This window comes from Euleptes europaea, chromosome 1 (assembly GCF_029931775.1).
Source record: "Euleptes europaea isolate rEulEur1 chromosome 1, rEulEur1.hap1, whole genome shotgun sequence".
Taxonomy (NCBI): Eukaryota; Metazoa; Chordata; class Lepidosauria; order Squamata; family Sphaerodactylidae; genus Euleptes; species Euleptes europaea.
In genome coordinates this window covers 59643364-59655732 of record NC_079312.1, presented here as the reverse complement: position 1 = coordinate 59655732, position 12369 = coordinate 59643364, and the positions used below count along the sequence as shown (strand labels likewise).

Below are 12369 nucleotides of genomic sequence, written 5' to 3'. Positions count from 1 at the left end.
TAACATTCAGTTTATGAATGTATTCAGGGTACATACCTCTCCTTCATATTGATTTACTCAGTATGCACTTCTTGAAACTAGGGTAGAGATCTGTCACTTGTATGTTTTCATTTATAACTTATCTGCAGAGATCTAAACTTTCCCATGTCTGTATGGGTGTGGTCGTTCTTGCTGTGTGATTAAAGCTGGAAAGAAGATGCCAGATGACTGGAATAGAGTGGCTCCTTTATACAGCTCCTTCTGCTTACATTATAGATTGTTACTCATGCTTTTAAAGATTTTTTAAAAAAAGAATCAAGGTGCTTACTTTTTAAGGGCCCATGGTATCCTTTCAAAGGAAATGAAAAACGCCACACAGTGGCATACACTCAGCTTCCCACTCTATAATTGCATACTGTGTGCAAACCCCTCTACCGCACTTCCTTTCTACAGTTGCCATGGCCACTGTATGATAGAAGGGGGCTTTTATGTAACACACAGGACCAGTCAAAACTCATTTATTTGAGACCCGTGTTATACATCTACACCCCACGGTGGGTTCTGAGCGGGGCACAGGGCCAGTTTCATGGTTGGGAGAAGGAATGCAGCCACCACATAGAATGATAGACAATCAAACATTTTGTGGCTTCTGCTGACTTTCGCTTCGGTTTACTTTGGGTGAATTCCAACACAACTGAAAAACAGAGAAATCAAACTTGGGAAGTCGCTTGCTTGCTTATGCGCAGCTCAGATTCAGCACTTTTTCTAATTTCCACACAACCATTTCAGTTTAATTGCCTTGCCTTTAAATCCCCTTTTTTTTACAAAGTGTGAGCAGAGAGCAAGGGGATCTTCCATGCAGATCTGCAAGGGTTGGGCAGAAGAGAGAGAGAGAGAGCTCCCTTTAGCTGTTTTCACTTTGATTTACAAGTTCTGCCAGCATAGAGAGTTGACTGGATTATCTAGTAACTAATTCCACCTGTTGGCTGATTACAGCATCAAACTCAGCCCGGCTAAGGTTTCAAGCATCTCACAACCTCCTCCCACCCCCTCACCCCACAGTTTTTTCTGCATAGAACAGGAGGAGGGCAGGAAGCAAACTGGAGACCCTGTTTTGACAGTAATTTGAGCCTGGCCCTTTTGTGCATGTTTCCTTGGACACCAGAAACAAGAAGCGTTAACTTCCACCAGGCACGCAATGATTGCTGCGCTCTAATCTTCTGTCCAGGGCTATGAGGGGCCTATTAACCACACGAGAGCAGAATGGCTGGAGAGAACTGATCTACAAGGAGGCCTCTTGCAGGGTCAACTGGAAGGCAAAATATGGGCATAAATACCCCAGGCGGCTTCCTGACATGGGCATTTCTAGAAGGAGATGCTTCTTACCTCCCATCAGTCCCGCCAGGGAGGAGACGAGCTTTCCCAGTTGTGAAGAAAGCACTACGCCAAAACAGCAGCAGGAGCTGCCAGAGGAGAAGCCAGGGCTGACCCTTCAGGAACCCCTTCCAGAGATGAGGGCTCCAAACCTGCAGACAACTCAGCTGCTGTACCAGGGCATCTCCCACGATGGCAAAGGCAGAAAGCTCTACCTCAAAGAGAGAAACGCAAAAGGCCCCGAAGATAAATTCAATTACCCAGTGCTGTCGTCATGGGAGTATGGCTGGCGCTTAGGTATGTATCGCTTGTTTGGTGGTTGCCATATTCATCCCCCCAACAACACGAGAAGCACATAATATATATAAGAACGTCTGTTTTATTGGCAGCAATAGAAAAAACAAAGGGAGCCTTTGAGTTTCTTTTGGTTGTTTTGTTTTTCTACTTCTTATCCTTCATTGTCTTTTTTGAGGAAAAGTTATTCCTAAGGAGCCAAGATGTCATATCTGGGCAGTTTTAGGTCTTAGTCAGATGCCACAATTTGCAGTATAATGGCTACTGCTGGATCAAGGTGCTCTACCTGCTGTTTACTTTGCACCTGCAGAATGACTAGGAATCACATCTTACTTGGCACACACCATGCAAATCACTGAATTATCAGCTATGCATTTTTGTATGGTTAGCAAAAGCCAAACAATAAACTAATCTTGTATGCCAAAGTCTGGGCTGGGGTTTAGAAGGCATGCAAAGTTAAGCATGTGTGCCAGTGCTGGTGAAGGGGACCACCATTTCTGCTGGCCCTGCTGTTGTGCCTATTTGTGTGGTGTCTTGGTTCGAGTGTCGGACTTGGTCTGGGAGACCCAGGTTTGAATCTCTACTCTGCAGTGGAAGCTTGGTGGGTGACCTTGGGCCAGTCATGGACTCTCAGCCTAACCTAACTCACAGGGTGGTTGTGAGGATAAAATGGAGGGGAGGAAAATGATGCAAGAGGCTTGGGGGCCCAACTGGGGAGAAAAGTGGGGTATAAATTAAGTAAAGAAATTAAAGAAATTAAGTAGATGAGACTTTTTCTTCCTAGCAGAGACATAGAATGGTTGGAAATGCTGCACCTACTGAATTTCGGTTTACCAGGCATCTATTAAAGAGTCCAAGATTTTTTTTTGTCAGCCCTCATTTTATGATAAAGCTTTTATATATTTTCTTCAAAGTAGAGCTAATCTGCTGTTTTGTACATTAACATTTTTAAAGCGGAGCTGTGTTCAATGGGAATTATAAAATGTAGAAGATCTCACAGATTCATATTCGAAAGGACCAACTATGTACAGACATACAGGTTTTCATCTGTGACCTCTCTGATGCAGCATTAGGGTTGCCAACCTCCAGGTAGTAGCCAGAGATCTCCTGCTAATTACAACAGATCACCAGCCAACAGAGATTCGTTCACCTGGAGAAAATGGCCGCTTTGGCAATTGGACCCTATGGCATTGAAGCCCCTCCCCTCCCCAAACCTTGCCCTCCTCAGGCTCCACCCCACAAACCTCTCGCCGGTGGTGAAGAGGGACCTGGCAACTCTAGGCAGCGCATACATATACAAGTTCTTCTTTGCAGGAAGCTCTTTTCCTACTTACAAAAGAAACTGGTTCTGCATAGTGCTGATTGTCTGGCTTGTGTGTCCAGTAGGGTTGCCGGCTCCGGGTTGGGAATTACCTGGAGATTTTGGGGGCAGAGCCTGAGGAAGGCGGGGTTTGGGGAGGGGAGGGACTTCAATGCCATAGAGTCCAATGGCCAAAGCAGCCATTTTCTCCAGGGGAACTGATCTCTGTCACCTGGAGATCAGTTGTAACAGCGAGAGATCTCCAGCTACCACCTGGAGGTTGGCAACCATAGTATACAATGGAAGAGCAAATGGTAAAAAACTTCTGTGGACATCCAGTGGACAATTTGTGATGCAATATTGAGGCATGGGTTTTCTTGATAGTCTTCCCTGAAAGAATTGCCCGAAGAAGAAGAGGAGGAGTTAGTTTTTATATGCCAACTTTCTCTGCCATTTAAGGGAGAATCAAACTGGCTTACAATCACCCTCCCTTCCCCTCCCCACACCAGATATCCTGTGAGGTTGAGAGACAGTGACTAGCCCAAGGTCACCCAGCTGGCTTCATGTGTAGGAGTGGAGAAACAAACCCACTTCACCAGATTAGTCTCCGTCGCTCATGTGGAGGAGTGGGGAATCAAACCTGGTTCTCCAGATCAGACTCCACCGCTCCAAACCACTACACCACGCTGGCTCTCTCACATAAGTGTTATGGAGGGGAGGGATCAAAATGGTTGACAACTTGTTTTCTTTAAATGGGCAATAACTAATAATTGATTCATGGCTCAAATTAAAGATTTTGCAGAGACATACAGACCTGAACTTGAAGTATACTTTTTAAAAAATTAGCAGTGTAATTCTAAACAGAAAATACACCCATCTAAGATGATTCCCTTCAATGGACTTAGAAGGATATAATTCTGTTTATGACTGACCTGTAGGGTTGCCAGGCCCCTCTTCGCTACAAGTGTGAGGTTTTGGGGGCAGAGCCTGAGGAGGGTGGGGTTTGGGAAGGGGAGGGACTATAGAGTCCAATTGCCAAAGCAGCCATTTTCTCCAGGTGAAATCATAGAATCATAGAGTTGGAAGGGACGACCAGGGTCATCTAGTCCAACCCCCTGCACAATGCAGGAAATTAACAACTACCTCCCCCCACATCCCCAGTGACCCCAACCCTCCCCCCGCCATGCAGGATCCCACAATCAAAGCACTCCTGACAGATGGCCATCTAGCCTCTGCTTAAAGACCTCCAAAGACGGGGACTCCACCACTCTCCGAGGCAGCACATTCCACCATCGAACTGCCCTCACCGTCAGAAAGTTCTTCCTAATGTTTAGGTGGAATCGCTTTTCTATTAGTTTAAATCCATTACTCCGTGTCCTAGTCTCTGAAGCAACAGAGAACAAGCTAGTTCCCTCATCAACATGACATCCCTTCAAATATTTAAACATGGCTATCATGTCTCCCCTCAGCCTTCTCTTCTCCAAACTAAACAAACCCAACTCCCTAAGTCTCTCCTCATAGGGCATGGATTCCAGACCTTTGACCATTCTGGTTGCCCTCCTCTGGACACACTCCAACTTGTCAACATCCTTCTTAAATTGTGGAGCCCAAAAATGGGCACAGTATTCCAAGTGAGGTCTGACCAATGCAGAATACAGTGGTAGTATTACTTCCCTTGATCTAGACACAATACTCCTATTGATGCAGCCCAGAATTGCATTGGCCTTCTTAGCCGCCATATCACACTGTTGACTCATGTTCAGTTTGTGGTCCACTAAGACTCCCAGATCTCTTTCACATGTACTGTTGTCAAGCCAACTCTCTCCCATCCTGTACCTTTGCCTTATGTTGTTTCTGCCTAGGTGAAGTACTTTACACTTCTCCCTATTGAAATCCATTTTATTGCTTATGGCCCAGCTCTCCAGTCTATCGAGGTCATTCTGAACTCTGACCCTACCCTCCGGGGAATTAACTACCCCTCCTAACTTGGTGTCATCTGCAAATTTGATTAGCATGCTCTCTATTCCATCATCCAAGTCATTTATAAAAATATTAAATAGTACTGGTCCCAGGACAGGCCCCTGTGGCACCCCACTGGTCACTCCTCTCCAGGATGAAGTTGTGCCATTAATGAGCACCCTTTGGGTTCGGTTGGTCAACCAATTACCAATCCACCTAACGGTAGCAGTGTCCAGCCCACATTTTACTAGCTTTGTTTCAAGATCATGGGGGACTTTATCAAAGGCTTTACTGAAATCAAGGTACACTACATCTACAGCATTCCCTTCATCTACCATACTTGTCACTCTTTCAAAAAAAGATATGAGATTAGTTTGGCATGACCTGTTTTTGAGAAACCCATGATGATCTCTATCAGCTGGAGATCAGTTGTAATAGCAGAAGATCTTCAGCTAGTACCTGGAGGTTGGCAACCCTACTAACCTGTGAATGTCCCACTGTGCATAAAAACATGTTTGACCCTAGCGCCAATCACAAAGTCACTTCTCTTTCTCTAGCTGGAGCAGAATTCAGAGTGCAAAAGCAAGAGGTGGGGGTTTAAAAAAGAAAAAGAAACTTTGAACAACCTTTTAATTGGATGATAATGAATGTGCTCTGAAAATAGAACGGCAGTCAAAGCCAAAAATCTGACTGAAGCATACAGGGAGGGTTTAATTCTGGTGCCAGATGCCAGTGTGGTTTAATTCTGGTGCCAGAGGCCAGTGTGAATATAAGAGCAAAGATCCACTTGCCCTGTAGCAAAAAGCCCCATAGTAGCATTAAGAGGCATTCTCGTAGTTCTTTACCCAATTTTCTCCTGAAATCCAGCAATCTGTTTCCTTTTCACTTTTTTTTAGGAATTTGGAGTCTGTTCCAAGGGAGGTTCTACAAAATTTCAGAATTTCATTCTGCAGATGTTCAGAAGCCGGCAATGTCTTCCTACACCTTCCTACCCTCCTGCTAGACTAGGGTTGCCAACCTCCATGTGATGGCTGGAGATCTCCTGCTATTACAACTGATCTCCAGGTGATAGAAATCATTTCCCCTGGAGAAAATGGCCGCTTTGGCAATTGGACTCTATGGCATTGATGTCCCTCCCCTCTCTAAACCCCGCCCTCCTCAGACTCCACCCCCAAAATCTCCAGGTATTTCCCAATCTTGAGCTGGCAACTCTGTGCTAGACCCACCTATGGTCTATAACATTAAAAAAAAGAAACGGTTGAAGTTACAGAATTTATAGACAGGTATGGCTCAGGCTAGCCTGATCTTGTCAGATCTCAGAAGCTAAGCAGGGTCAGCCCTGGTTAGTATTTGGATGGGAGACCACCAAGGAAGTCCAGGGTTGCTGTGCAGAGGAAGGCACTGGCAAACCACCTCTGTTAGTCTCATGACATGAAAACCCCAAAAGGGGTCGCCATAAGTTGGCTGTGACTTGACGGCACTCTACACACACACAACAGGAGACAGAGAAATCAAATATAAATTCTTTAGAAACAGAAAGGGATAGATGAATCAATGTTTATCTCTAAAAATAGTGAATTTTGGAAAAAGAAATTCCACCCCTTAACAATGCAGCCTGTTCTACCGTTTGGGATGGCTAACTATTTCAACCAATTATAAAAGCAGTGGACAGTAGCTGAGCCTTGGACAGGCAGTTTCATTTTAGTTACAGGTGTATCCCTAACATGGCAGTTAAATCCCTGATGTGAATTTCACCAAAGCCAAGAAACACATGACATGTTTATTTTGCTCTATCGGCTTACAAGTTGTGAGCTTTAGCAAAGGAGTCTGAAAATCTCATCTTTTGGCAATTGGCATTACTCGTAATTGTTTCAACAGGTGTGTGGCGGCTGGGGATGTGTGACAGCATGGCTCGTTTGTTTGTCTGTTCCATCCCCTAGGCAGCATTACCACAATGGGGAGGATGTGGCCTTATCTATTTCTATATATGATCTTATTTTTTGCTGCACTTTCCATTTACCCTGGCAGCCTGGCTTGTATTAGGTGTAGGATGGGCACTTTACACACACACACCTATGCTAATCTCTTCTTTGTGTGTGTAAAGTGCCATCAAGTTGCAGCCAACTTATGGCGACCCCAGCAGGGGGCTTTCAAGGCAAGGGAGAAGCAGAGGTAGTTTGTCATTGCCTTCCTCTGCAGAGTCTTCCTCGGAGGCCTCCCTTCCAAGTATTGACCCTGCTTAGCTTCTGAGATCTGAAAGATTGGGCTATACCATGCCACCTTCCCTTCCAATTCCTTTCTCTATTAGCATTCAGATATTTTGTCTAGCCTGCATTTAGGGTTGCCAACCTCCAGGTACTAGCTGGAGATCTCCTGCTGTTACAACTAATCTCCTACCGATAGAGATTGGTTCACCTGGAGAAAAATGGCCACTATGGCAATTGGTCTCTATGGCATTGAAGTCTCTCCCCTCCCCAAACCCCGCCCTCCTCAGGATCCACCTAACCCCCCCCCACTGGTGGCGAAGAGGGACCTGGCAACCCTACCTGCATTCCAAGCAAGTATTCACAGAGCCTTGCTTGTGTTGCTCAGTAGTCTGGTCAGCAACTTCTATTACTTTACTGCACAGGCCTTCTCAGTATTTGTCAGTACAATACTAAGCAGAGTTATACCTCGCTAAACCGATTGACTTCAGTGAACTTAGAAAGGCACGACTCTGCTTAGAACTTCAATGTATATGTATTTTATTGTTTATGAATTGATAATGACAGAAACAGTCTATAGATTGGATTCAACCAGCTTTTTTGCTGGTAAAAGAGAGGAGGGAGTCACTTTTGAATGCCAAAAAAGTTTGCTAGGGATCATAGGAACTGCGTGGACAAAAGCCGCGTGGGATGTGCACTGTGGTAAAATGAGTCATAAAGCTGGTTGGATACAACTCAGCATTGAAGGTTTCTTGTAGGTCATCCAAACCAACTCTGTTCGCTGCAGGAAATTCAGAACAAGAGATTTCCAGGTGACTGTTCAGCCTCTGCTTGAAGATGTCCAATGAAGGAGAAATATTTTAAATTAAGTCCAGAGGTTTTACCTATTTATAATGGACACTTTTCTTAAGTTATCTCTTAATCCTTTTAAGCACCCTACCATCGTTATGATCATAGTAGCTTACATGTTGTGTGATGATGACCCTGCACAATCTGTTGGGAGAAACATGCGTGATCAGGTCACATAGGTGGAGTTTTCAACACTACCCTGTTTGAGGGGCAACCAGTGCCCCTGATTATTTTTAACTAGAAATTCTCCTATTCTAAAAAGAAGCTCTTGTTCATAAAAAATGAAACTGCCACAGCTGAGGCTGTGCACTACTGGCCCCGGTCCTGTGAACACCACTAGTCCTCAGAAGACAACTCAAAATTGGTTCTTGTAGGTTATCCGGGCTGTGTAACCGTGGTCTTGGAATTTTCTTTCCTGACGTTTCGCCAGCAACTGTGGCAGGCATCTTCAGAGTAGTAGCACTGAAGGACAGTGTCTCCCGGATAACCTACAAGAACCAATGAACTCTGACCGTGAAAGCCTTCGACAATATTTTACAACTCAAAATGTTTTGATTTAGACAGATCCTTTATTTGCTTATAATTTGTTAAGCATCAGTAGAAAGTATATTGTATAGCCTGATAAAAAGAAAAGTGTGTGCCTTGCCTGTCAACCTACTGTGTACAAAACAAATCTCAGGAACATTTTTACTTTAACAAAAGGATTAACAGTCAAAAACATTAAATATAGTTTTTTGTGATGTTTTAAAGTTTGTGTTTGTGGCCTATCTTTAATTTAATTAAAACATGCAAAGAAGGGTTGTATAATTTAAAAGCTCATCCAGCACTTTAAAAAATTCATCCTATTCCCATATTCCTGTTAACCTCCATATAATCAATTCTATTGCAAATTTTTCAGGGGATGTTGTTAAAGACATCAGGACACCAATTCATGGCAAATCCCGAATTGTAAAGGATACTTTCTACTTCAGAAATGGAGTCTTCTATCATCCATCAAAAACTGACAAGCTGTCATGAATACTGAAGCCAGCTGAAATGTGGAAATGTTTGCGAAATGTTGCCTAGCATGGATATTTGTTGTGGTGCTGGATCGCGCAAACTCTATAATTATTTCTTCCATAATTATTCTTTCCGATTTAAAGCCTGCCTCCAGCCTTGCTCTCTTTCTGTAATCTCTGTGTAGTATTTGTTGCACAATGGATTCCCAGTAAATCTGAATTTGTTGGAGTAACTTTTTGGGTTCTGTACCAAAAAGGTGTGTATAACCTTGCATAATTTTGGGACGGTTTGCCTGATTTAGGGCCAGTTGACATGGCTGTTTTCTCCGGGTTGTTCCCTCTTTGTGGCGACAACTTGTCACTGGATGAGCATATTCTGAGAACCTGCCACAGGCTGGAAAGGGGCGGGGGGAAACCACCACAACCATGTGCGTTGGATATATCAACCTGATTTATATAAGATGAAGTTAGTGCAATATTTTGAAATTCAAAACTGAGTTGTAATTGCTCAAGCATTACATGAAAAAGAGGAAGGTACAACTCAGAGGTAGAATCTATTCCAGCAAGCAGATCCATGAAAGACTCCTGCCAGAGGACTTTGACAGTTGGTATCAGTCCACGTTGATAACATAGGACTAGATGGTCTGAACAAACAAGCCATCTCCTTAGAGGCAGGGCAACAGGGATGTGCATACCGAAGTTCCTGAGCAAAAAATATACCCGAAAAATGTCTTTTGATGTCATTCTGTTTATGAACAGAAGCAAAAAAAATAGAATCACAAAACTTTGTGGAATTATGACAAAACAGAAAAAAATTCAGGTGGAAGAGGAGGTAGGGGCCTGGCAGGCCTAGTGTGTATGGGGAGGGGGGAGTTTTTCTCTGTTACTGTTTGATATTGTCTTGGAGGACACGTGGCATATTCCTCCATGGGAAACAACGGAAACCAGGATGGCTGGGGACACCTTGTTTAGGGGTCTGTAAAGTGAGGCACCTTTGTTCAATCTCCTTCAAACTTGTAGTATCTTTAGGAAAGAGGGTTTGGGTTTTTTTTTTTTTTTTGCTACCTGCAGATTTGGTGCTATGTGCTCTAAAAGCACCCCCAGAAAGATCTCCACAGGAACCCATATATCCAGAAATCTGAAAAATAAGAATAAATAAACACAAACTGGTATAGGGATACCTGGAAATTCAGTATTACAGTATTGCCCCCCCATTCCAATTCAAAATTTTACCATTTCTTCCCAAAAGTGCACATCACTACTGAGCTTGGTATCACACTTCCACATTTGGCTTTACTGTTTTCCATATGAACCCATATGCATCCATAATTCACCATTTTGACAAAAAATGTAGATTATGAATGCTTTAAAACTATTAATATGATAGACATGGTTAGGATGAGAAGCTGCTGACATTATGGTTGAGAACAATTAGCTGATGAAACAAAAGTTAGTGATGTTGGATACCTTTGTATCTTTTCATTACTTTCAGTACTTTCCCCAGGAATTTTCAGACATCGCTTTGACTGAACTGTAAGGATATTTTAAAAGATCATGCAAGTAGGGGGGTTACAAAGTTACCTGTATAATAATCAGACCACAGTTCAGATTGAATTGATCTGTGAGCCAAGATTTCTGCTTTCATGGATCATTTGCAGTGGAGGGCAAGGGTGAGAGGCCCAGCCTGGCTGTGGAGTGAATGACAGGCTAATAGAATTCCCATATTTTGCAAGGAGTATTTCAAGATATGCCATTTCCCTCTGCATAGACTACACGCCACTGCCCCCAAATGTCCCTCAGTCTGAAAGCTTTTTGCTGACAGACCTCTGTTGCTCTCACTTGTTGCACTGTAGCCGGTAATGTGGACAAAAGCTCTGTGGTTTCAGAACTCAAACCAGTCTAGCTCAACAATATGAGGTTTTAAAGAGACTGAGGGTTATGTCTGCCCTGTGGGTGCTCATGCTTTTAAGGGGGCACACGGCAGGTATGTTTTTCAAGGCTACCATCACAGAACATTCAAGTATTTGGAGCAAAAGTTAAGATTTTCAACAATTTGAGATACTTTCTGGAGCCTAGATGTACTACACTGCAGACCACAGTTGATATAATCTTAGAATAGATATACCACAAAATAGGCTTGTGTAACTTTAGGCTACTATTTGATCCAAAACCTAGGTGCCGATCATTTTTCCCTTTGTTCAATCTTTCTTTCTTGTTTGGCTTTACTTGCTTTTACTTGAGAAGCTGAAGAGATCCTGTGACTCATTGCTCCACAGGGTCCACTTGACCAGAACAAAATATCATAAAACAGAGAGCTGCAAAATAAATTTAGTGAGTGGAACCATAAATTTCTGTGTGCTAATGTATCTAAAAGGTGGCTCCTTTTAACTAAATGTGAATAATCTCATACAGCATCTTGGGTCCCATTTTATGATTTGACTGAAATTTGAGAGCAACATGAAATATATTTTCTACTTTTGTGATTTACTACAGGAATGTGGTTGAAGAGGCCATGTGGAGGAAAGCGGGGAAAACTTTCAGCGCACGATGTGATCTGTTGTTGATAGTTTATCAGTTCTCAGACAAGCCAGTCTAGTCGAGTCACAGCTGGAGGGCCCAGACTAGTGATTCAGTTTGAGCTGGTACATAGTATCAATTGTACCTAGAAGATGTATTTGGACCGATGCTTGTTGCATTTTGTTTCAGTTTTGGCCCTCGCTATTCCAGTATAAATCTTTTTGCATTTACCTTTATTTATTTCACTCACAAGCTGCCTTAAATGAGTGGATAATGCCATAGCTGTGGAACAACCACAGAGATTGTGCCACTCCACCCGAGTGAGTGTTCCTCTCTCAAGAATTTCCAGCTTGGGATTTTATGTTCTTCTAGGGTTGCCAATCTCCCAGTACTAGCTGGAGATCTCCTGCTATTACAACTGATCTCCAGCTGATAGAGATCAGTTCACCTGGAGAAAATGGCTGCTTTGCCAATTGGACTCTATGGCTTTGAAGTCATAAGAACATAAGAAAAGCCCTGCTGGATCAGACCAAGGTCCATCAAGTCCAGCAGTCTGTTCACACAGTGGCCAACCAGGTGCTTCTAGGAAGCCCACAAAGAAGATGACTGCAGCGGCACCATCCTGCCTGTGATCCACCGCACCCAATATAACAGGCATGCTCCTCTGATACTAGAGAGAATAGGTATGTAGCATGACTAGTATCCATTTTAACTAATAGCCATGAATACCCCTTTCCTCCATGAATATGTCCACTCCCCTCTTAAAGCCTTCCAAGTTGGCAGCCATCACCACATCCTGGGGCAGGGAGTTCCACAATTTAACTATGCGCTGTGTGAAAAAATACTTCCTTTTATCTGTTTTGAATCTCTCACCCTCCAGCTTCAGCAGATGACC

The 12369-nt window shown here is 43.4% G+C and overlaps 1 protein-coding gene across 1 annotated transcript; it reads left to right on the top strand.

Moving 5' to 3' along the window:
• The first annotated feature begins 1084 nt into the window (after positions 1 to 1084).
• Positions 1085 to 9193, top strand: LOC130480361 (protein ATP6V1FNB). Its single transcript, XM_056852857.1, has 2 exons — positions 1085 to 1650; positions 8858 to 9193. The coding sequence occupies exons 1-2, from the start codon at positions 1212 to 1214 to the stop codon at positions 8974 to 8976; spliced, it is 558 nt and encodes a 185-aa protein (XP_056708835.1). The 5' UTR covers positions 1085 to 1211; the 3' UTR covers positions 8977 to 9193.
• The last annotated feature ends 3176 nt before the right edge of the window (positions 9194 to 12369 follow it).

Coding starts and splice junctions, on each gene's coding strand:
- LOC130480361 (XM_056852857.1), top strand. CDS start 1,212: ATGAGGGGCCTATTAACCACACGAGAGCAGAATGGCTGGAGAGAACTG. Junction 1,651..8,857: donor GGAGTATGGCTGGCGCTTAG/GTATGTATCGCT, acceptor CAAATTTTTCAG/GGGATGTTGTTAAAGACATC.